The following is a 26,302-nucleotide window of genomic DNA, read 5'->3' as shown; positions in this document are numbered from 1 at the left end:
TTAATCTGAGTGCTTGTAACACATACATGAATCTCTGTATTTCCAGAAATTCTTCCCTGGTCTCATATTGCTCTTGATTAAATTTCATTCTGCAGCCATTACCCAGCCCCCAGGAGAAAGAAACAAACCAAAACAAACAACCCACACACAGAAAACATTTCCATTTATTTTCCTGGTGAACAAATAATAAAACCATGATATGGATTGCTGCAGTTGAAAATACTGTTGCAAAAGAGGTGTCTGTCACTAAATGCAAACCCTTCTGTAAACTGGATGAATGGCTGTCTGTGTTTTACAGCTCCAGCTGGGAGTAAAACCAACATCTTCCAGACCTGGCTGAGTTGATATCTTACAGTGCCCATTAAACTCAAGTGCAGGGAGACAGCAGCAATTCTGCCCCAACCTTAGCTACCATTTGTGTTGGTGTAAATACAGAGTAACTCCTCTGAAAAGGTGCAGGCATCATCCTGGGCACAGGGATGCAAGGAGTGCACCAGGACAAGAACTCCTAATTCCATCTCTTCCTCCTCATAGGATCTCAGCCCATTAGCAATTAGCCTTTGCTGATGGGTAAACTGAAGTACACAACACAATGGTGACCCTGCACAATGAGTTACAAGTCAGGAATTGAGACCTCCTGGGTTGTATTTCCACTAAAAGAATGTTAAAGATCTCTATGGCCTTCTCTTTCATCCCTTCCTATATGTGGTTGGAAGTTTTCAGTCAAGTGTTGTTATACAAGAATCCCGTGACTATTTACCTATAACTGTGCATGCCCAAAATAGCTGCTCCTATAAGTGAATATTTTTGACTGGTTTCACCAGTCAGAGCTACAGGTACTCAACCATCTCATAGGATCAGATTTTCCAGTCCTGAATTACAGCAGATCACAAGACTGGCTGCGGGCAGAACTCCAGTCTAGAGATGACCAAAATGTTGTGGCCTGTCTCTGTAAAGACCAGGTACTACTCAAAAAAGTCTCTGTGACCTTAATAGAACTAGTATTCAGAACTGTCTGGAAGAGTTAGGGTAGGAGATTTTGGTCCCTAACAAGAAGAAATGGCTGTATTGAACATGACAAAGGGTTGGGAGGAATTATCTGAAAGCAGACAAGAATTGCTCTAAGAAACACAGCTTTGGAGTCCAGAAACTGAAACCAAATGTGAAGTGATACAGTCATTATGGTCACATTTAAAGATCTTCCAGCAGATCTGTTTGGGAATCTGCTTTTCAATACTGGTAACTCATTCAACTGAATTTTGCTTCAAGACTAAATAATAATTCATGCAAGGTCATAGCACAGAAACCAATTCTATTAAAAAAAAAAATCTGTATATAACCATATTGCTGTTGTTGTTCCCACGACATTTCAAATAAACTTAAATTCCAACCTCCCTGCTCATAAGAGTCTAGAGCAATTTGAATCAAGTTTGGCTAAGAATTTCATGGTCCTTAGGAATTTCAGATCTTCATCTGCAATTCTAATGAAACACACCTATGAGAAACTTGGAATATGAAACTCAGTAGAACTTCACTGTATGCTCCTTCATGGGCTCTCCTGCTTTCTTCCCTCATTACTGGAACATCCCTTTCACCTTGACTGCTGTTCAAGGGGTAAAACAACCAAAACAGAGCTTGGTTTTCCCAGCACATGGAACAGACCAAATGTCCACGTGAACCCAAGAGCTGGCATGCAGAGCCTGGTGCTGGGAATGTTTATGCTGAGGTGGCTGTTGATGTGTTGCCTCCACTATGAGGATGCTCCAGCTCGCAGAGCTGTCCTTGGGATACCACCAGCACAGAGCTAAGAGTGAGCTCTCTGCAGAAAATGCTGGGTGTGGTATTGAGGAGGAAAAGCTCCGTGATTTCTGCAAGCTGAGCTCCAGTCTCCACTGGCTCCTATGAGCACTCAGCTTGCCTGATGGCACCTCTGGCTTTTCCCTGGTATGATGTGCTGCATGGTGGACATCTGCCTAATTAAACTCCATTAAAATCCTTCCTTCTGCTTTTGCTGAAGCTCATTGAGACCCCAGGCCTGGGTGACCCTCCAGAGGGTTTTCTCTTCACTTTCCCTGAGTCACTGCACTGCTCCCTGAGGAAAAAGGGTCTAGCAAATTGACCCACAGCAAACAGACCCCTTAAGGACCCCTGTGCTTGCTCCGGCAGAGCAATCCTCAGCTGACTGCTTAAAGCAATGCTGTGCTGCTGTAAAATGGGTCACAGAGGACTCAGAAGTTGATTCATCTCTTTAACACATAGATCTCAAAATAAAATGAAGCAGGGAACATGCTGACCACATACTGACTGCTGGGAAAAGACAGAATTATAATGGGAAACCTGGCACTGAATTTCTCAGGCAGTGGTGCTACTGGTTGGAAGAAAACCAAACAGTAAAACATGAGAAATGTGCAAAGAGGAAAGGTTCTATCAATAAATTCAACAAGCTCGTTGCACCTTTGGGTTAGAACAATCCCCTAGTTTACACTTAGTTAATCTCTTCTTTAATCTGACTCCTTGAAATCAAATTTCATTCTTGGTGAAGCAGTGTGAGATCTAGAGGAAGTGGAGTTACTCTGCATTTACAGTTACATCACTGGCAAAGTCAAGACTCATGATGGTGTCCTATGGTTCCTCATGTGCTTGGAAAGTGGGAAACGTTCCCCTTTCAATAGCTCCTGACAGGACATGGAAAAACAAAATCCCTCCAAGCAGCGGTCAGTAGGGATCCTCCTTTGCCCTATTCTTTGCACATAAAACAACTCATATGGAAAAGAAATCAGCTCCCCTTTAAAATGGCAGCACATTAACCCTCTCATTCTGCTGACCTGCTGAACATCTTCCAGAAAATAAAGCACCAAGATGAGACAAAGAGGGGTAGGAAGGGCCAAAGGAGGCAGTTCCTGGAGCAGCAGACCAGGAGGAGCTGTCAGGGCTGATGTGGCTCTTTGGACAACTTTGGGTTTCAGAGCCCTGACAAGCCTGGCAGGTTCTGGGGAAAAGGCTGATAAAAGTGATAGGGCTCCTACTGCTTCTGAGAGCTGGAGAGGGCAGAGCTGCTCCTGACTGCAGCAACAGCTGCCTTCTCCATCCCTCCCAGCCCTCTGATGGCAACAGAGGCATTCAACTCACTTCTCCAGGACTTTTCCTCACATCATTGATCCAGTCCTCCCCTCCTCCGGATCCTCAGACAACCATTATCATGGCAGAAACAGCTTGGCCCTGATTGCTTCCCAGCCCCTCAGTCTTTAGGCAACAGATGGCTCTGGAAGTACTGATGTGTGAAGCATTTTCATGTGCCTTAACAACCGCCTTAATTATGCAGCATTGTCATTAAGACTGGACAGGTGATTTAGATCTGAATATCTGAACCACTTCATCATCCAATGATCTAAACCAACACTCAGAACCTGGCAGCTCCAGGAACAGGGATGTTTCCTGGGGTAATGTCAACTCCCAGCTGCCAGAAACATTAAGATTTTTAAAAAGCTTACATCCATGGCTGAGAAATTCCCGACAATAACTTTCAGGTGTGAATTTCCCTGAAGTCTGACTACTAGCAATGGACAATTTAAAAGTTGCACTTGGGACACTCTTTATTTGTCAGTTAACATTTACAGCATCATAGAATCATTTACATTGGAAAAGATTTCCAATATCCTCAAGTCCAGCTGTTCTTCCAGCACTGCCATGTCCATCCCTAAACCCTGTTCCCAAGTGCCACATCTACACAATTTTAAACGCCTTAGTGGTGAATCCATCACTTCCCTGGGCCACATGTTCTGGTGCTGGACAGCCCTTTTGATGAAGAAATTTTTCCTGATATCCAATCTAAAGATGAATATCCAATTTGAAGAGCTATAAACCATAACTGACATATCTGTGGACATTCATATGTTTGCAGGCACAGCTATAGGGGGAAAATGGGGAAAACATAACAGTGTGCAATTGGGAAAATAAAACACAAGCCGTTGGAAAGACAAGGATAAATGGAGTGGTAAAAAGAAAAAAAAATAAAAGAATACAACAAAGCACAAAATTACCACAGGGTGAACATGCTCAGAAAACCTCATCCCCAGTCAAGTACTTACAAGTAGTAGGAATAGGAATATGCATTTCTTCTAAACATTGATGGCCAGTCAGATGAACAAAATATCCAAAAGGAGAAAAAGAGAAAAGCACATAATTAGATTTAGATGAACTCCAGGATTCTTTTTCAATTCACTAAGTATCTGTGCTGTTTTCTTTACTGAGATCCTATTTGCCTACACTTGTTTCTGGAGCTGTGTGTTGGTGAGGAATAAATAGATACTGGAGACAGGTTGTGTTTCCACTTCTGCCACCATGAATAAATCCCCTCACCTTTAATTCCCTCACTTTATCATGCCAGTAACATGGGCAATGAGACTTAATTTTGCCTCTCAAAGTGCTTTGATATTTCTGAAATGGAAAGAAAGATGTCAGAGCTATTAATACAAATAGCAATAAATAGGGAAGTGACAATGTATGAATGCCACAATTTTGGAATATTTAGACAATGAGAAAATTCTCTAATGATAAATCAAGCTTCATCAAACTCTAAGATGCAAATAGTTCATTAACAATTCAAGCATCACTCCACATTTATAGCTGAGCACTGGGGGCATGCATTAGCTTTCTGCATCACTGTGATTAAGCATTTTCTAGCACAGTTTCTCAAAAATTCATTTCACAACATTTTGAGCAGCACCACAGACAGCCTTGGCAATCAGTTGTAGTTTAAGAGGTGATATTTTCCCTTTTATAGTTGGAAAGGGGCTTCTCTGAAAAGACACAGCCCAGAGCATTAGAGATTTACCACTGGCCACAAGAAGCCACAGCAGCCGTCAAGACAGGGAAAAACAGCGAAACACAAACTTCAACCTATTGCACAGCTTTGAAATCCCATCCTTGGAGATACTAGGGATCACTTAGAAATACAAATGCAGCTTTCAGGTGTTCACTTTTATGGTTGCTCTGTACACAACTTCCATAAGCACGTGTGGAAACCAGGCTCAGCTCAGTGACTGTGTACAATCAGCCCCTGTGCTGTGCACACACGGGGTGAACAACAATTCATGAGGATTAAACTGAGGTGGCATGGCTTTCCTGGGGATGGCCTCTGCTATAAACCTGCTATTTTAACCAAAGTTATTTGAATGGCACTGATTCCTAGATACATCTGGATGTATTTTAATTAAATGCCATTATCTTCTGAAAGCAGCAATTCTACAGGCCCTAGCAATGATTGCCACTGAGCTTCCCTGTGAAAATCTGAGTTCCCCTGAGCCTCTAAACAAAGGGAAGCATGACCAAGATGTAGAAAATGAGAGCACACACAGCTGAACCCCTGAAATCCCCAAAATGATTCAATTAAACCAAGTCCTGTGAGAGGCCAGGACCAGGGCTCACACAGCTCTATGGACTGGAACTGTTCCCTTGAACATCTTGCTGCTCTTTCTGCTGCTCTCCTGTCTGGGCCACAGACTCTGGGATCCCACCAGACTCTCAGCCCTTGTGAAAAAGCTGCACATCCCTCCAGGCTGCAGAGGAAAGCTCAGAAAGGTTTGCTCCATAAGGACAGAAAACAAAGGAAGACAAACAAAAGGAGGATTATGTTTTGGAATTGGACATTTAGGCTCAAATTATTCCAAAATATGCAGCCTGAAATAAGGACTTATTAAATAAAATTTCAAAGCTTAACTATGAGAACTGGTTGGAGTTATGTTTCAGTAAAAACATGACCTGGTCCTAGAATGTACAGCACAATCCAAACCTCTGGCTGCCTCCTACCTGGGACAGGACACAGGGGACACTGGTCACTGGATGTGCAAATGTCCCTTTTCCTAATTCTACCCTACAGCTTGGGTCTGTTCTGTCCTAGAGGCTTTGGGGTTTTATTTAATTAGTTTAAGGTAACAAGCTAAATCCTAATCCAGAATAAGGAGCTGAATTTTCATAGGAGAAAATAATCCTAGACCCTACATAGCCCCAAATCTTTTTTTTTTTTTTTGCTACTGACAGCAGTTTAAAGAACTTATTTACAGTGCATCCATGACAGGCTGTCTGATCCTATTTATTCAGTCTTATATTTAAAGGGGTCAGTGGAGGCTTTGTCTGCTCAAACACACCAGCCTGAGAGGTGTCAGATTCTTCACTCCAGGGAAATACAAGTCACAATTACATCAGAATTAAAACTGGCCAGATTAAATCAGAACTGACCAAAACCAAATCCTCTGGGGAGGGGCAAAGTCAAAGGGTATTTTCTCCTGAAAAAAATATCTTGTTTTCCTTGTTTCATTTTGTTTTTACAAAATGATTCTGTATTCTCTGTTACACAAATGTATTTAAATAATATTAAGGGGGTGGGGGGGGGGGAAGCTTTTTAGAGAATTAGAAATCTTTTCATATAATAAAAATGAGATATTTCAGGATATGTATCTGTTAATGAAAGGATGTGGTTCTGTCTTTTATGAGCACTGTTAAGCACCTCTAAATTACCAGGCTAAATTATCACAGATTGATTTGGCATGGAATGGACCTTCAAGATTATTCCAACACCACCTTCCACTGTCCCAGTCTGTTCCCAGCCCCAATGTCCACCCTGGCCTTAGACACCTCCAGGGATCCAGGGGCAACCACAGCTGCTCTGGGCACCCTGTGCCAGGGTCTCAGCACATTTAGAGTGAAAAATTTCTTTCTATCATCCAATCTAAATTTAATCTTTTTCAGTTTGAAGCCATCCCCCCTTGTTCTGTCACTAGGTGTCCTTGTATAAAGTTTCCCTCTATTACGTGGCAGCATTTTTTTAAGTCATATTCATGTAATGATGATACTATGACTTAACTCCTGGAGTTAGTGGGTTCCCAAAACCAAGAAAACAAACTGTTAATGGCTTCAATTTTAAATGCTGTGAGACAGTCATGCTTAAAACAGAAATTTATATGTGCATATAATTTTGACATAAACATATACGGAAACTGCAGCAGACTTTAGACAACCCCAAGTTTCAACTAAAACTTTCAGACAACAAACATAAAGTCAAACTCAAATTTTCCACTGCATAAATACACTGGTTGGCTTAATTTAGCTTCACATATCTGACTAAACCCTCAAAAACTTTATTAGCTCCCAGAAATTTTTGAGTTCCTGGAATTCTTGCAATTTGTTCTGCTGAAACTGTGGGATACTGAGCACTGCTTGTTCATTCATGCTCTGTGTCTGAGAGGTTCTCAGCAGCGTGCTGCCAATCTGGTGAGTCTCACAGGAACAAAAAGAGGCTCCTGGTGATACCAAAGCTTATCTCAAACCAGTGTCTTCCTTCTCTTCTAATCCCTCTCATTCCTCTGTTCTCTGCACTGGTTAGCAAAATGCTTCACCCAGGAAATCCTGTGCCTGTTCCCAATGAGCTGTGATGCCCTGGACAATGGACAGCTCCCAGATGTCACTGGGATATTTGCCAGCTCCATTTGAAGACAACATCTCCAGCTCAGCTCATTAAATTATTTCTCTGAATTGTTGCCTTGCAAGGCTACACTATTTGCACACTGAGGCCTTGGTGCACTGGGGAGGGATCTTTTTTAAAGTGAAGCTAACGAAAACATGGAATACAAGAGCTTAAGCTCCAAATGCTTCTGTTTGCAAAATAAAAAGAGAACTCTGTTGTTAAACTGTTCTCTCTGAAGAGCTCAAGCTTTCAGCTCTGCTCCTTCAGAAGTTCCAATCAATTTGTGGTCCAAATCAGCTTCTCCTTTTATAAAAGCTGATCCCAATCCACACTAGTTTGCAAATGAAATGAGCCTGACAGGCTGAAGTTCATCCCCAGGGAACACTTGTCCAAACTGGACGTGGCTGGTGGTGCCCATCCAAGGGAGCCCAGAACGGATGTGATCAGCACCTCTGGAGGTGCTGGAGGTGTGCTGCAGCCTCCCAAACCTCCTCCTGCACTCAGAGCTTCTACATGGGAAAAGATTTTAAAGCCAATGAGCCAGTTCATTCCCTATTCAGTGGGTCTTCCAGTGGGTATCCTTGCAAATTGCAGCAAACAGAGAGACACAGACTGCAGGGATTCTGCTTGTCTGCCCTGGGAGGGGCTGCTGTGGGAACAGCACAGAGGAAATTGTAATTTTCCAGCTCTAGGGCAAAAAAAAGGGAGAATTTATATTTCTAATACTCCCACTCACTTTCTTTCTAATGTTAACTTTGAAGAAAATTGTCCAGCTTTAGAGAGCCTGTGGCAAAACCAGATAGAGCAAAGTTCTGTGTGTGGGACATCACACCCAAATTCACCAAACATTGCTGCCCCAGGGACCAGACAAGTTCAGCTGAAGGTCCTGTGCATTGTCTCAGGGGCCAGCTCAGCTCAGCAGGAACTTGGGAACACTCACATGGAGCAAATGGATGCTCAGTGTCCAACCTCTGGGACTCATTCTGCATTAGGAGTGATTTTGCTCGGGGGTTTGTGTTATCTGTGAGGCAATAACTTCTGTTGTAGCAGTTGTGACAGCCAAAGCATCAGAAGAACCAAGTGTTGGAAAAATGGTTGGGAAGAAGCAGCCACAGCTTCTCTGGGCAACCTGTGTCAGGGCCTCACCTCTCTCACAGGGAGGGATTTCTTGCTGATGTCTGATACAACCCTGCTCTCTGTCAGCTTGAAGGCACTCCTCCCTGTCCTGCCACTCCAGACCCTTGGAAGTTGTCTCTCTCCATCTTTCTTGTAGGCTCCCTTCAAGTACTGGAAGGCCACGATTGGGTCACTCCAGACCTTTTCTTCCCCAGACTGAACAATCCCAAGTCTCTCAGCCTTTCCTGTTAGGAGAGGTTCTCCTTTTATCCCCTTGTATTTCTCCATGCTGCTTCACGACTTATCCGTTGACATGGATTATCATTAATATAGTATCATTATATTAGAGATAATTGTCATTATCTCTTTGCAGTAACAACCATTCTTGTGTTGCTGGATCTCCCAGAACTGCTATTTCTTCTGGGCTTGCAACCCTTAGTGTCCGTGGTATGTACACAGGCATTACCTGCTGCTCACTGTCACACATAAAGAATCTTTGATTTTTATTGATTCTTCCTTTGGAAACTACAACTATGTTGTCCAGAGGTCCAAGATGGAAGCAAAGCAGAAACTTACCTTCTTTTGATGGTAAGCATTGCTCCCAAGAGGATAATAACAAACATCAGGAGACCAGCTATAACTCCAGCCATTTTCACCGTGCTGTCAACTTGCTTTTCAGGTTCCACTGCATTGGAATTCTGGGTGGAAGCTCCTTAAAAGATGGAGGGAGAGGAAGGACAAGATAAAAAAAAAAAAAATTTTTTAAAAATTGTAGGCAAACTGTGCAATGATCCACTTTAAATATTCATTTGAAAGCCTAACAACATATTTGCAACCAAATTGCAATAGACAATTGTCCATCTAACCAAATCTGTCTTTAATGAGGGCTAATGGCAGATAATTCAGATCAGTAATAGGGTGTAAAATCCCAGTGTAGTGCAAATGACTCTAATATTTTACTAAGTTATACAGTAATGGGGCATTTACTCTTCCGAAACTCAGCATGCACCCAGAAACAGGAGAACAACAGTTCTAATTTTAATCTCAAATAGTTTAAATGGGCTTGCACTCCTTACTCATCAAAATAGTGAGCACAGCAACATGTAATAATAATAAAAATAATAATAATACTCCTGGCAGAAACTTTCATCCCTCTAAAATCAGCTCACATTTGTATTTCTCAGTGTTGGAGGCCTGGCTTTTTTAAACATCCCATTGCAGCTATACATGTAACAAGCATTAATCCAACATACAGAGCACCCTTCACACAGAATCATGGAATGATCTGAGGTGGAAGGGACCTTAAAGCCCATCTCATTCAAACCCCCTGCCATGGGCAAGGACACCTTCCACTAGAGCAGGCTGAAACTTGGAGCTCCACCTAGCCTGGACTTGGACATTTCTAGGGATGGGGCAGCCACAGCTTCTCTGGACAACCAATCCCAGTTCCTCAGCACTCTTCAACATCACACACCAGGCACAACTTCTTCCACCCCAAAAAAGAGAGAACAAAATTTCTATTTGAAATTTTTGAGGGTTTTGCTTTGTTTGTTTGTTTTAAAACAAGTGAAATCTACACACCTGAAAATAAAACCTATTTAGGATCATTATTTCACAGCATTTCTGCTCTTACTGAGCACCTTGGAGAAAGCTGACATCTACCCTACTGTTGAGACCTCATTAGTCCTCATTACAGACCTTAGCTCTGCTGACTTCACTGCTTGCTGCACAGAATATTTCCAGATATAGCTGAAGCCACTCAGCTTGATTTAAAAAGCCCCACAAGATTTGAGTCATGGCTACTCTAAAGACTAAATAAGCCTATTTTCATTATATTCCTGTTACACTTAACTACTCCTAAAAATATCACCACTGCAGTTCATGAAGTTAAATGAATTCATGTTACACAAGATCCACTCTTATCTTGGGCTTCACCTTCGCTGGAGTCAGTCAGGTCCTCCTCTGCACCTTAAGCGTGGTAGGGAAAGGGAATCAAAGGTGAACACAGAGGGCTGACATCAGAACACTGTAATGTTTTGCTCTTTTAACAGCTCAGCGCTGCTGATCTTCAGGAAATATGAATCACTTCTGTTCATGAAGGCACTTGCTTGGGGAGATAATATTCAAACAAGTCCATGTGTTGGTGAGACAGCAGTGTCATTGTCACTGGGGTGTTGTTTTGCCTTTTTGCCACATGTTTAACTACATATGCTGTAGGAGATGATGCAGTGATAAAAGCATGATTTCACTTCTACAGCTAAGCTGTTAATCTAGTTTAGCCAGAGTAAAACACAAAATTAACCAAGCAAAAAGGGCTGGCTCTTGGAATCACACATATCATTTTCAGCATTTGCCCCTGACAACTCAACTATTCTGCTGCATTCACCAATTTGCCCATTCATTTAAGAGTTCACTGATAACTTCTGTGCTCACGTGTCTGAAATGCATTAATGGGACTCCTGAGCATGGACATAATGTATCAGTTGCATATTTCCATCTTTATTTGACAAGCTCTCCCATAATCCTGCAGTAAATGTGTCCAAGAGGTGAGCTGTACACCATCAGACAGGCAATCCCCATGCTATCACACAACAAAGGCAATGAGAAAGGTACAATTTCTTCCTGAAAATGGCTGAAACTCTATTCAGTTGAAGTGAAAGTCAGAAGTACTCCAAATTATCCTTCAGCTGAGCTGCAGTTATTCTTATGACCCTAAATAATAGGTGTTGGAGAATGGTTTTCTGCTATAAACATCACAGTCAGACACCTCTCATTTTTATACCATCTGAATACCCTCATGAAGTGTGAGCTGTGTTAGAAGAAATTTAGAAGAAATAAGAGCTTGATGTCAACTCCATCTTCCAATCCACCAGACTGGTTTGATTTTGCCAGGCTGCTGCTTTTTACTCCAGGCAATGTGTGGTCAGAGCATTTTTATCTGATATTTCCCCACCCCACTGCAGGCTCCTGAAGTTCCAGGAGGAGAAGAAATGCTCATTATCCATCCTGACACCTCCACACCACGGTGACCGATTCACTCCAATCTTCTGGGCAACTCTATCTCTCTTGGCAAAGGCCAGCAATTCCTTTAGGCTACCAGCCCAAACATTTGTAAGTTGTCTCAGCTAATAGAGCCTAGGAATGGAGAATATGACAGTGTCAGCAAATTCCTGACTCTGGGATTCTCAAAGCCTTGTAATGAAATATTACTGCAAAAGTCCATTGTTTTCCTGCTGTTCTGGCATATTTTCCATGCAGATATCTAAATCTCCTCTGGCTGTCTGGTTTCCCACCTGCCCCAGCAGCAGCTGTAGGTAAGAACATTCCTGTCCTGGCAGGAGGAGCTCTGTGAGCTGTTTCTCACAGGAGATGACTTCTGCTGCTCCTGACAGAAACACTGCTTTAGAATTCAGTTTTGCTTCTCTCCCTTATTGAGATGCAGGATCTGAAATCCTCTGAGCACAGGAGCCCATAAAAACTGCTCAGATGGCCATTTCTTACAAATATCTTTAAACACATTTGCAAATCTCTGCACTGCTGTGCTTGAGGGGCGACCCTTTTCTTTCTGATAAACCATGTTTATATATTGCTGGCATTAAAAAGGAATGAAAACAAACTATAACTGCATTTTCTAGTGGTTACTTCCACCACATTTCCTGAGATGAGTTGTTCCTTGTAACAGAGCTGGATGCTGGAATAGTAAGACACAGAGCAGCTCACCACTGATACTAATGTGTGCATTTCAGTGGCACCCAGAGCCCGCACAGAGGTCAGGACCCCATTACCATGCACTAACATGAACTAGGACAATTTTCTGCCCTAAGCCTGCTTTCTTAATAAGGAAGGCAAATGATAGAATGCAGTGCCAGAGGAGTGAAGACTGTAGGTCCCCTGACTCCCTATCTGTGCCTTATCTACTCCACCAGGCTACTGCTCTTTGAGAAATACTCATATCCCATCAATGAGATACTCATTCATGTAGTGTACAAAATGCACCATCCCAGGAGCCAGAGCAGTGACCTGCCTCTGACTTTCACAGGCACTGACCTTCATGCAGCACTTCACTGGTCAGTCAGAGCTATGTCAGCATTTTAGTGCTTTCCTAGCAACCAAACTGACTTTGTTTCTCTTCAATCCCTTCCAAAATTCCCAGATCCAGCATCTTGCAGTGAGACAGAAGGCAGCAGAGGAAGCACATTCATGGGAGATACAGTTCTGGTCAAGCTGCAGAGATGCAAAGAGAGCAGGGCAGGGGCAAATGGCCAATTTCCCAGAGCTGTCCAGCTCATCAGCCCATGAGAAGTCAGGTTTCTGGATCATCACACACTGATGGTTTAATTAAGGTTATAATTAAGGTCTAATCTGGCCATGCTGCTGTTGATTCATAGAACCACAGAATATGCTCAGCTGGAAGAGGCACATCAGGATCCTCAAACCCAGCTCCCATCCCTGCACAGACACCCCAAGAACCCCACCCTGAGCATCCCTGGCACTGCTGTCCAAACTCCTGGAGCTCTGGCAGCCTCGGGGCCGTGCCCGTTCCCTGGGGAGCCTGGGCAGTGCCCAGCACCCTCTGGCTGAGGGAAGAACCTTTCCCTGATCTCCAACCTAAACACCCCCTGACACAGCTCCAGCCATTCCCTGGGGAGCCTGGAAAGTGCCCTCTGGGGGAAAACCAGCAGTGGCATCTAAGGGCAAGATGCCATGGCAATCTCTCTCCCAGCAGTTTCTGTACAGGTATATTATTTGAAAATAAGCCACAAAATATAAAGCAACGTCCTCTGTGGAGGTGGCACTCTGAAAAACACCCAGGAAAGAATGATTACTGAGTGCAGGTAGCTAAGCAGGGCTGATAATACAAGTTTCTTCCATAAAACCTATTTCACAAACTGCAATTTGAAACAGTCTTTACTTTAGGCAGCAATTGCAATATTGCATCTTTAAAAAAAATGACACTGCTAGGAAAAAGAATTCAAGAGAGCCATAAGCAGGAGGAAAAGTCACGTATTCATGTGAGATTTCCAGCTGGTGAGGAACAAAATCCTGCAATGGAAGTCACACCACAATCACCAGTAGCCAAGACACTGGAGAGAGAAGCATCCTACAGCTCAACAGGAGAAGAAAAGAAATCCAATAAAATTATTCTAAGGACAGCTGGGCCAAATATTCAGAGTCAAGAAAAGGGCAATGCAAGTGTGAAGGAAGAAGGGGGGAAAAATGAGAGAAGCAACACAAGAAATGGGAAGTTCAGCCACCTCCAGGTGACAGGAAAGACTCAGCAAGGGGACAAGTCTAGCAACGATGAGGTTTGGTTTCAAAATCGTAACACCTAAGAATACAGCTTCTTCAGAAAGAAATCCACTCTTGGAACAAAAAACAATCAGAAAAATTACTTCAGAGCATTATTTAACCCAGAAAAAATAATGAAAAATATTGGGCTTCCAGTCATTATGTGCTGAAATGATCTGCACAATCAGAGTAATTTCTTTGCAGCACATAATGGCCAGGCAGTGGGCTGAATGTAAAATCTCCTAATAGACCTAGAGGCTTGTATTCAAAAGACAGCTATTCTCAAATCACTTGTAAACACGATTTCCTTTATTTATTTTTTTATGGTGTTTTCTATGTGAGTGGCCTACAAATTATTAAAGCAGCTCTGCATGCAGGAATGTTTTCCCTCACATTTTCAGTTCCTGATAATATCTATATCTGTAAAACATGGTCTGACGTGGAAACACAAGGGCAGACAGGTACCTCCAGGAATGATAACTCTGAGATATGTGTGGAAAGGCACCTTTTTACATCCTGATGTAGAAATAACCTGCGCTAGCTCAGGTGACCACACCCTCCAGCAGTGTATTAGCACTAAAATACATCTGTACATGATGCTGGGTGCAATTCATTCAAAAAAAGAGTATCATAAAGAGGATCACCACTCACAACGTCACTACACCAATTTTCCAGTTCCTGAAGACTGCAAGAAGCACAGGCTTAAGACTATAATGAGACACACTCATTTCTTTAACAAAGCTCAAAAGGAACAGACACAATGATGAGAGCCAAAAGCTTTCAATCGTATTCTGAGCAGAGAGAGCAGCAAAACAAAGCAGTCCTGGAGAGGAAGACAGACCAGAATTTGTGAAGGATTTTCAGGTTTATGGGTGAAATCTGTAGTAGGATGAGGGTAAACATACAGTGAGGCATCAAGATCAGCATGGCTAAGCTGGATGGGAATTAAAAAATAGCTGTGAGTGAATAATCGATCCTGGAGATTCCAGGCAAATCCAACACAAAGGCTTTTCTTTTCTCCTCCTGTTTTTCGTCCTCTCTCTTCAAAAGATGAGCCCTTAATTTGTGCTAAAAGCAGATGTATGGTCCCCAAGAATAAGAAAGGTTATAACATTTCCCTGAAAGAAGAGCTCAGCTAAAGAGAGCTGCTGTGATGCCAACAAGTGATGTGATGGTTCAGGGGATGAGAGAGAGCATGTTTCTGTTTTAACTCTTCACTTTTGCAGAACTGTATTTAAAAACTAGCTCAAAATTATAAACATGGAAAACTAGTACAATTACTAATATAACAAGCTCAAATTTACAGATGTGACTTAATTTCTGTGAAGTCTTAAGACACAGGGAGACCAACCTTTTGACTGATAGCAGGCAAAATCTTCTCAGTGCCTGACAATGCTATGGATATATATCAGATTCCCCGCATTTGTTGTCAGCCCCCTCTAAGTAGTTACCCTGCTCTCCTCATGATTATAATGGAAAATCCACACCCACAGCAGCTGCAGAAGCTGCAAAAACAGTGAGCAAAGCCCACTGTAATAAAGTCACCTTTTGAGCCCAACTGGATGAAGGTGCCTCAAGTACCAGGGTGACCTCCAAAAAACCTGTGAGCCCTGTGAGGCTTCAGCCTGAGCTGAGTGAGCAGAGTGGAAAGGAGGAATCTCTTTTCTAGCAAAAGGGAGTCAGCTGGGCAGGCTGGGAGTCTGTGTACACACACTCTGTGTGTGCTCCATAAACACCAGGACACTTCCTGAGCTCTGCCAAGTTGAAGCAGCACTTCCAGGCAAGACTGGAATGAAGATTTCCCTCTACAATAATACTACAAAACAGTCTCGCACCTACCTTGTAATTTTATCACCTATCCTAATGCAACCATATAGTTTTTAATGTCCAGTTCCTGGAAGAAACTCAGAAGCTCGTTAAAATCAACCCTGTTTCTGAATACTGGCTTATCAAAAAATCTATTTAAGGAAACAGGCATCATGTATTTGTGACAGTCCTGGGTCTGTCATGGCTTTGGAAGTGTTGTTAAAGGACACTGACAATGATAATCTATTTATGAAAATCATTTGAAGTGATCTGCAGTACCTGCCCAGTGGCTGACCCACCATCTGCAGGTATCAGGAAACGCAGACAAAGTCCTGATCACCTGGATGAGTTGGTGCCAGGGTGTGAAGGTCAGGAACATGAAACCCCACTGTCCTCTAAAACATGAGAATCTCCTCCTGCCTCCCCCCCTCTGCTGCCTCCTCTGTGCCATCTCTCAGCCCCTGTGTAGAAGATGCTCCAAGGAGCATCCAAAGGGCTCTTCCTGCAAACTTCCAAGCAGAAGAGATGAGAAACAAGCCCCTAAATTTCATGTGAGGAATTGTTCAATGCTCCCTGCATTCCAACTGAGTAAAACAAAACCAAAGAACCAAAGGAAAATGTTTCTTAATTTGACCTTCACTTGTGGTTTTCATGTCCAACTACTGACTTTTCTTTTACTTTCCACTCCTTCATCTGGCTACCAATTTATCTGCAAAGAAAGATGAATTGTACACTGGCTCAGGGCCAGCCACTATACATGGCCAAGAGCATCCTTTCCCACCAGGTGGGTCCTGAAAAGGGACAAGAACCTCCACACTGCTCCAGGTAATCCTTGCCTGCTTTGATTCCTGGAGGGTTTGGCTCACACGGCCAGAATATATTTTATTTTAATTTCTCCAAAGACATTTCTTTCCTGAAGCTACATGTCCTGGCATTGGATGCTTTGAATTACAAAGGTGATGTCTGCACAGTCTCTTGTTGCTAAACTATCCCAAATTTTATCTTAAACACTGTGCTTCTTCTCCCCTTCCCTCCACATGCTTATTTTAACTGGGGAGCCCAAGATTAGGGGCTAGCAATGCAGCAGAGCTCTGGAGGAGATAATGACCTCTGGATACTGGGCTGGAGATACCAAATTCAGTTCACTCCTGGCCTCATCCCATTCTGCACTAATTCAAAGCTGTGCTCTGGAATAAGGAAGCCCCTAAAGGGATTGTGATACACAAAACTTGTGCTAAAAAATAACATTTAGAAGGCAGAAATTTGTTTAGGGGGATAAAAAACAACCAAACATTGTCACGCATTCAACTTAAAAAGTGTTTTAAACTCCTCTGAAATAAATTGTGCAAAACAGAATAAACCTGTCAAAGGGATAATATTCCAGTGTATTAGAAGACAAAATGCAGCAACAAACAGATTTGAAGTGGGATTAGATCTGTTTAAAAAATACATTATCTGTCTACAAAACCAGAATGTATTTCAGGAAACAAAAGAAGCCTCTTCAATGGATTTGAAGGAGCAGGAGTTATTAAATCAACATGTGCAACAAAATTGTGTGGGAATAGCAGGAACTTCTTCCTTCCTCATTTTCCACTGATTTTTTTTTTTTTTGCAGTCTCCCCCTCCAGCCCAAGATGTCTCTGGCCACATTTGAGACCCAGGTTCTTTACTGAGATCCCAACATTCACCCAGGGAGTTTTCTTCTTCCCATGCTGATGCACTATCAAAAATCAGGACATTTTTTCCAATGCATTTGAACTTCCCAGTAATCCCAGCACCTTTTTGCCCCTGTATCATCGCAGCTGATGTGCAATAATGTTGAAATAATTGCTGGGTGAAAAAGTCACAACTAGGCAGGAATAACCAGGCAGCACTGGGAGAAGAGTATTCCTAGAGAAATGTAATCCATCTAAAAACTGAAAAAAACCACCCTCATTTCCCATTAATCTCATGTAACACTGTCACATCCCAGCCCCTCATTCTGCGCACATCAGGCTGAAGTAGAAGAACCCATTTCCACAAGCTGGTGGGACCTCCCCTCTATATTGAAATTCTCTGGAGTTAATGATGATCCTGGTCCCAGTGTTGCATATGATGGGGCAGTTTTATGGCACACAGACCTCCAAGGTCCTTCTGATGGAAACTGTAAAACCCTTGAGAGGTTCTGAACCTCCCCGCTGTGACTTTAGTCCCCACTGTGAGTGCCTTGGTGCTGCTGAGGCTCAATTCTGCAGCATCTCTGGCTCCAGCAGAAGTTTCTATAGAAACTACAGTTTCTATAATTCCTCTGTTCTTCCACAGAGGGCTTACAGAATCAAGTTTTCATTTTCTTGCCACCATTTCTCCAACAGCAGGACTCAGCTGTTTAAGAAAGCACAATAATCAGCCCCAGAAAAAGGCACAGTTGCTGTAATTGGAAGTGCAAGCTCTGCTCCGTGCACACTCAGGGGTCACTTAGCCTGTGTAGAGGGGATCCATGGGGCTCTTCCATCACACTCGAGTGCTGCTGTGAAGATTTCAGAGCTGTTGAACCCTCAGCTGACCCTCAGCACAGGCACATCTTCACTGAAGGAGTGCCATGAAAACACTGTCCCCCTTTATACTGTACTTGGAGCAATTGTGAAAGTAATTTCTCATGCAAAACAAGTTTTAAACAAGAAGTCATGAAGCTGCTCAGACCTCTGAAGTTTGACCAGTTTTCCTTTTCCTGAGCTGATAATCACCTGTGCTCAAGAAGCTGGGTGGGTTTCGCGTGGTCACCTCTTGTTTACCTAGCACTGCTAAGGACAAGCAAAATGGTTCCCAGGCAGCATGCACAAGACAAAAAAAAAAAAAAAAAGGAAAAAATAAAAATGTACCTCATAATGGTTATTATAGTTCCATTCTTTCATTTGCAAGAACTCACATTTTAAGGAAAGAAGAAATGAGTATCAGGAGATAAGGAACCATTAATGAGCCCTCTGCCTTGGTTTCAATTACACTGTGAAATTAATTTAATGCACTTTAGGAATACAAGAGGTAATCGCTCTCTCTCAGTAAGAGGTTGCAATTTTCTCTAATAAAGTGTCGATATAAATATGTTGCTTTAAGACAGGGAGAACAAGTCAGTTAATTCAGAAAGAATGGGACATATTAAAACAAATGCTGTCAAGGAAACAAAATGGCAAAAAACTATAAATAACCCATCGGAATGAAAATCATATGGCAGAGAGCTGGTAAACTGGGGTTTAATTATAAACATTTTAAAAGTGTGTTTTATGTTAATGAGATGGATCCAAGTGCCTAATGATGTGAAAGATAACATTAGTCCAGTAATTAAAAAAAAAAAAAAAAGAGAGAGTAGCCCATGTGAGAAGGGACGTGGTGAGAGATTTGAGACCAACACGTCGATACAAAAGGTTAATGACATTGAACATGCTGGCAAAGAGTGGGATGGCTACAGAGAGTGGGGGAATGCAGGGAGCTTTCTGATGGATCATCCAGGGCCAGCCCAGCAAGGGCTGCTGGTGAGCCCCTGCCACTGGCCCGTCCCACAGGCACCAGCCAGCCCTCACCACAGCAGGGACTGGGATGGAGGGATGGAGGGAAAGGAGCTCCGGGGATGTGCTGGCCTGCTGGGGACAGAGTGCCTCTGCTTTGGGGCACCTGCTGCTCTGAAATGCTGATGCCACCCCCTCCTCCCAACATTTATCCAATGCAAAAGGATTTGAGAGCTTCTTCTTGCCAGTCAAGGTCATCTAACCAGGAGCACCGCCAGAGAGCTGGGCAGCAGCTCCTGCACAGAGCTGGGCTGAACGGAGGAGGGCTCATCTGGGCAGCCTTATTTCCAGCTAAAGAGGACGGAAGAAAGGTGGGAATGCTCAAAAACCTTTTCTTTTTTTTTTTTTTAAAAAAATGCTCTGCTTTCCTTTTCTTGGTGTTGGGGCAATGGGACACAGAAAGCAAGCTCCCAGGCAGCCAGCTGAAGGAGAGGCGGTGGAACAGCCCCGTGCATCTCTCAAGTAATTAAAGAGACTCAGCTTCTGAGCAGGTGCCTTGCAGCAACACCCAGGATGTGTTACAATCCCCCAGTAACACATGCCTAACACATTTCACTGCCTAATTACTCCCACACTCACGTTTAGTGCCCTTGTTAATCCAGTACTTGAAGAGAATTCTTGCCTTGCTTAAACACTCCTCGATCCTAATCTTCCTGTCACTGCTGTAAATCAGAACTCATTTCACTGGTGCTAATGGAGCTGCTGCAGTGACAAATGTCTAGGAATGGGAAAATCAGGCCTCTATTCCAAAATGAACATTTAGTCTGGCACCAGTAGTATGTATTTATTTTCTTGCACCAAATCAATTTTTTTCCCCTCTGGTACCAACTCGAAGCAGAGCTTTTAATGCTGAGATTAGTCTTGACTCCAAAACAGTTTTGGGTTTTGTTTTTTTTTTTTTTTTTTCCCTGATTCCTACCATAGACAGCACAGTGGCATCCTCACTGGCAGCTCTGTTGATTTTGTTCAAGGCAGACTTCAGGTTTGCTCATTCTATCCTCAGAAAAACACCAATGCACATAAAGGGGAATACAGAGCAATGCCATTAAGGGTAATCAATATAATGAGCAGACAGCAGACAGCACAGACACAGGAGGTCATCTAGAACATTGCAGCTATCAGCCTGTGATGAAGCCATGGTGTAATTAGAGTTTTGTGAGTGTTTCTGTGCATTGCCCCAGTGCAGAGAGAAGGCAGGTACAGCACTTCTCTCCGGGGGCTGGTCCCTTTATCCATATGGAGTTCACGTGTGGTGGGAAAACCTGAAACGGTGGGAAAGCTCACAGAACCACTTTGCTCAGCTGTATGTCAGCAGGTCCTGCCAGGTTACCACCACCCCAGCTTGTGGTGCTCCCTTGGCTGTGAGCTGCACCAGCCCTGCTGCTCTCCAGAGCTAAACCTGTCTGAAATCAGCTCTGGGCTACTCCAGGCTCCGTGCTAAGGGCCAGGCACTGGGAATTGCAGCATTGCAATTCAGAGCCAGGGCAAGAGGAAAAGAGTTTCCACAGAGATCTCTGCACTCCACACTGAGGAATAAGATATCTACCTATGAATCAAAAGTGATATGAATTGAGACAGTGAGAATAAATGCTAGAACTACCATCATTTCTTGTCCTTTTCCATTCAAGTCAATCAAGAAAAAATCCTAAATAATAAGATCACCAAAAAGCAGTGGCTCTAGACATACTTAGGCTCTACTCATTTCTTTTGCATCTCTTATTAAGTTAAACCTAGCAGGAGATGATTTTTTTTAAAAAGAGATGACATTCAGAACCAACAGAAGGAGGAGGCTCATTGACTGGGTGTCTCAGTGACTCTTCCTGCAGACCTAACAGGGTTAATGAAAATTATCTCAGTTTGCAGAAGTCAGCTGAAGGTCAAACTCTTAATGGGACACTTCACTGAGGTACCCAAATCAGAGAGTGCAAACTAAAGGTTGTAACAGAATGGGATTTTTCAAGCTGTGTAAGTTATTTTCTTTTGAATAGTCACAGAGCAAATATCTTTCCTGCTGGCATGACAACACTCTCCACCAGCTCCAGAAAAATAATCAACTGAAATAGAAGGAACTACAGGCTTCCAGAAATTAATTAATCCAGTATCCCTAATGTCATGAAGAGACTATGCTGCTGGAAAAGCTTGTGGAGATTCATTTCACCCAGTCCTGCTCTTGTTCTTTCTACCACCAGAAAGCCAAAATCAGGTATTTGAAATGGTCACATTACTACCAGTTGAGAAAACTAAGAGGAAGGAGACACATAAACTGAGACACATAGAGTGTTTGTAACCCAGAGAATGAATTAAATAAAGATTTTACAAGGGACTTTTAAACAGGAAAGGAACAAGAGGGTATGGGGAGCACCAGAGACACAGATGAGAAGGAGAAATAGGAGAAATGGGCTCCTCCTCCTCAGCTTTCAGTGGTGACACAACTGTTTACAGCCCCACCAGTTCACATGGCCAAGTCTGAGCAGGGAAAACTGCTGCACAGGTGGGAACTCCGCACAGCACCTGCCCCCAGTGCCTGGCTGGCTCTGACAGCCTGGGGATGTCTCCACAGGGAGATGGAAAATGCTCTCCAATGGCTAATGGGGTTTCTTTGAGCCCTCCCAACTCCTCTGCAAGTACAGATGCAGAAGGCATCAGGAGAGAGGACCTTGAAGTCATTAACTTCTGCCACAAGTCAAAACAGACTGAAAAGAATGGAAAAAAAAATGGCTTGGTGCTTCAAAGGATTTCTGGGTTCCTGCCAATTTTGGTGAACTCTCAAAGCCTCCACAGGCAGCCATGCAGGTATTTCACATGACAGCAAAGCAGCAAGAGCACAAGCTGGCAAAGCTAAGTTTGGGAATGAGGAGTCATCTGTAGCACAGCCCTTGGCAATACCCCAGCATTTCCCTACAGCTCCTTTGCAGACTACAACACCGATTGGGGAAATCTTTTTACAGCTACTCTGTGTTACAAATAAATTCGTGTCTGACATCTTTTCTGGAAAAGTAGCCCCTGGGGTGATTTTGAAATCTTTAGAAGAGTTGTTAAAAGCAGCTGTAAACTCTAAGAAGGAACTCGGACATTGTCACCATTGGTCCCTCAAGAGCTACACCTTGTGAACCAACCTGGGGCTGTTTGTCTTGGGTTTGCCCTGTGTGACCTGTCAGCTTGGTCTGTTCTGAGCTCACCACAGTGAAAGTCAGGAATGCTCTCTCCTGGTTTGTTCAATTATACCATGAAAATGGTGTGATGTAAGATTTGTGCCCTGCTGTGTACAAGGTTAGGCTTACGTGAGATCTTCTCTTATCTACTTTGTACAGTTGTGGAGAGAACAAATTGAATAGGAAGTTGATGTCACTTTTTCAGTGATGTTCTGCCAACAGCAAGAGCAGTCCTCAGGACAGAAAAGCTGTCAACAGAACGAGGGGAAGGAGGCACCACAAAGAATTATACCCTGCGTTAAAAAATAACAGAGGCCACAAGTATAGTGGAGTGGTCCTGGAAATTATTGTTCTGCCTTGTCATTCTCCCTTTTGAAAAAAAAAATAAAAGAGGAAATAAAGAGGCTGGTTTTTTGGCTAGGAACTGTAATCAAGTTGTGCCACCACTGCAGTTTTTACATTTCTGGTATTGTGTTTTGCAGGAAAGAGAGACCCACATACCTTTTGTTGCCAGCCGGACACAGTTGATTTTTGTTTCCTGAAAAATAAAAAAAAACACAAGAAAAATATATAGGAAAACATCACAGTGTGTAATTTGCCCATCTACAGTAAACATACATTCCTTTAAAAGCCTACTAAAATATATGTATCTTTTCTTGAACTTCATCTTTGAAAATGTCACCAACAGTTTTTGTTGCATAAAATACTCCACACCATTGGGCTTGTCTGCAGTTGGTTCTCTTAAGCATTGAAAAGTTGGGAGTGACAGCACGTTTCTCCACGCTCCATGAGTGAGTGATGGGTCCCACATAAGTGCCTGATTAGCTAATAGAATTTCCCAGTTAAATGACCTGCTCTGTAATAGACTGACAAGCCTTGGGTCAAAAGTACACGCCACTGTACATCTCATTTTCATGCACCATTACTGCAAATTTTGCAAATTGGGTATTTATTTAAACACATGGCAAACAGACACCAAAGAAGTCATTTGAATATTTCAGCTCTCTGATGGATGTGGAGCAGACCAACATTCTGTGCTGCTGCCTCTGCCAAACGAGCTGCTCTAACAACCCTCACCACTGCAGCTCCTCGTTGCAGAGCTGGGACAAAACCCAATGCTTTGTGTTCAATCCACCCCGGAGCCTGCAGAGATGCAGAAACGGGATTTGGATCCAAATGTTGTATTTGGCTTCAGGAACAGCTCAAATTCGGCAGCTTTTTCAGGCCACCTCTGCTGCAAACACAACCCGTGTGGAGTCCCCAGCTCCTCATTGCACAGCCCTTCCTGGCAGGGGTTGCTGCTGTCCAGCCTGTGATTGCCATCCAAACAGGAACGTGCTGCTTGGTTAAAGAGCTGCCTCTGTCAGGCTCCAATCTGCAGCAGGGAGTGCAGAGCACTTTATGCCTCTACAGGTCTCAGGTGTAATGAATCCAGCATAAATTACTGTGCTAACAATGCTCCATTAATATGGATGCTGTCTGTGCTCTGGAAACAACAGCCCAGCAAAGCACTGCTGAGCATCTCCTCCCATCCTCAAACAACTGGATGAACCTTGTGGAAATCTGAATTTGTTCTTGGAGAAAATTGCTCCATCTGTGCCAAATCCTCCTTGGCTGGAGCAGACACACACACAGCCCCACAGTGCCTTTCTCCTCACACCTTTGTTGCACATAGGAAGGGGATGATTGCAGGATCCATGCTGGGAAACACTGGGAATCACAGGAGCAATTCCCTCTGATCCCTTTCTGTGACAAAATCTCCATATAACTCACCCTGTGTGCAGTCTAAAAAAGAAAAACAAGATACTCAGGACAAACCCTCTCTTTTACCTTGCCTTCAAATTCTCTTAAGGAATTCCTGGATCCTCGAGGACAAACTGTGTCTATTTCCCAGCCACATAAGCTCCAGAGTGGGGCTGAAGCCCTGTTTATCCCAGCAAACCAGAGCCATCTCTTGGGTTACACCCTTTTGCCCCTCAAAAATCAGCTCCCCTGCACAAGCTGCACCAACACTGGCATTGCAAAATCACCACAGCTGCACACAGAGCTCTCCACTCCCCTCTGCCTTGTGGGCTACAAGTTGGAAATGCCAATTATTCTGGAAATCCAAAGTCCTTCTTGCTGTTTGTGATGTATGAAGCACGAAAAAGACAGCTTTGTTTTCAGAGCTGTCTCTGCACATAGTGCTGGGAGCCAGAAGACAGAGAGATCCTGATGTAGTTTCTGGTATTCAGCAAGCTGACCTGGCAAATCAGCAATGAAGAGTAAAATAAAATAAAAAAAAAAAGAGACAGGGTTTTTGTTGTCTACAAATAGATGGACACGTGCTCACATTTTGTTGAGGAAAATTTTCTTGTGTATTTGTTGCTTTCTGCTGACTTCAGAATGTAACAGAAAGCTGGAGAAATTAGGCAGTGCTGGAAAAAGAAGAATCTGGAGTGATCTCATTTGAACATGTGTGTATTCCTGCATGAGACCCTCCCACAGGGTGATTTAGGAAAAGAGAATTTGTTCTGTTTGCATCTGCATCTACTGATGGCTGCCCTGAGCACAAGCACAGCTCTTAGGAGAACTGGCACTGCCAAAAGCCAGGGCTAGAGGAACAAGACGTGGATTTCAGAACTCCATTTCAAATTGCATCTTCTGAGAAAAAAAGCATAAAAGAACCTGCGCAGACACCAGGGTCCCAGCTCCCAGGGGTGCTAAAGTTTAAAGACTTGAATTTAGCCCATATTCTGGATTAGGGTTGATTATTCTGTTGCTTTCCACTGATCAGGCCTGCTCATCTCTTTGGTGTCTCATAAAAATGAGATCCCTTTCAATTTACTCTATTTTTGTTTGGTTGATACTGAGAATCGTAAGTTTGCGTGAATCTTTTTAAGAAGAAACACAATAAATAAATAAATACATCTCCCCCCCAAAAAAAAAAACAACAACAACAAAAAAAATCAACAACAAAAAAACAACCCACAACCCAATCATCCCCCCCAAAAACAGTAAACCCACTTTCCCACAATCATGTTTGTTTTCTGAAAAATATTGGTTTTGCTTCAAGGTGCTTTCCTATACACAGTAAAGATCACAGAATGTTAATGGGTTGGAATGCACCTTGAAGTGCCATAGGCAGGGAAAATGCTTTTATTTTTTTTCCCCTAAGCTACATTTCCAATCTTTCAATTTGTGCACACTACTTCTTGTCCTATCAATGCAGGGTTCTCTCCAGCCACCAGCAAAGCAGTAATAAACAGTGTAGGTAATTATCAAGGATCCATCTAAATTGCTTAAAGCAAAGGCAAAAAAATAGATAAAGAGGTAATAATAGAAGTTTTAGAATAAAACCCCAAATAATTCCCCAAAATTCAGTCTCTGAATAGTTGTTTCTGAACATTCTTTCAAATGTTGTGATACATAATTCCCATTTTATGGTATCACAGAGGTTTTACAAGGTCTTAGATATCTACAACAATCTTAATGATAACCAGAGAGCCAACATATCCTGCATATCTGTTTCATGTTATGGCTGAACTCACAGGAATAACTTAAATTAAGATGCTAGTGCTGCTTCAACTCTGCATCACTGCCAGGTAAAGGCAGATATTTTACAGCCAAACAGTAATGGAGCAATGTAGGCACATTCTCACTGAGATCCTGCAATAGGAAAACACCTCATGACTACATCCTGCAGCTCTTCATCCAACCCTCACCTTCCAACATGCTCCACATCCTGAAAGCTCACTGCAGAATAAGCCATTCACATGTCTCACCCAACATATTGATGGAAATTTATTTTCTGCAACTTACTTACCTGTGGGGAAAAAAAAAAAGATGATGGTGTACCCTCCCTCGAGGCTGAACCCTGGCTCTATTTTTAAGTCCATACACCATGGACACAATGAGCACTGTGTTCCAGGGTGCTGGCAGCTGTTCCTGGAGGAGCA

At 43.0% G+C, this 26,302-nt stretch overlaps 1 protein-coding gene across 1 annotated transcript in view; it reads right to left on the bottom strand.

The window, feature by feature from the left end:
• The window catches only part of PTPRT (protein tyrosine phosphatase receptor type T), a 428,744-nt gene that overhangs the window by 59,933 nt on the left and 342,509 nt on the right, over positions 1-26,302 (bottom strand). Inside the window, exons 13-16 of the mRNA XM_062505329.1 lie at positions 22,866-22,902; positions 18,397-18,453; positions 9,155-9,290; positions 4,089-4,118 (exon numbers count right to left, since the gene is read on the bottom strand). Coding sequence (XP_062361313.1) covers positions 4,089-4,118; positions 9,155-9,290; positions 18,397-18,453; positions 22,866-22,902 — 260 coding nt within the window. The remainder of the gene's footprint in view (positions 1-4,088; positions 4,119-9,154; positions 9,291-18,396; positions 18,454-22,865; positions 22,903-26,302) is intronic.

This window comes from Cinclus cinclus, chromosome 18 (assembly GCF_963662255.1).
Source record: "Cinclus cinclus chromosome 18, bCinCin1.1, whole genome shotgun sequence".
In the NCBI taxonomy this organism is placed as follows: Eukaryota; Metazoa; Chordata; class Aves; order Passeriformes; family Cinclidae; genus Cinclus; species Cinclus cinclus.
This window is presented reverse-complemented; position numbering and strand designations above follow the sequence as displayed.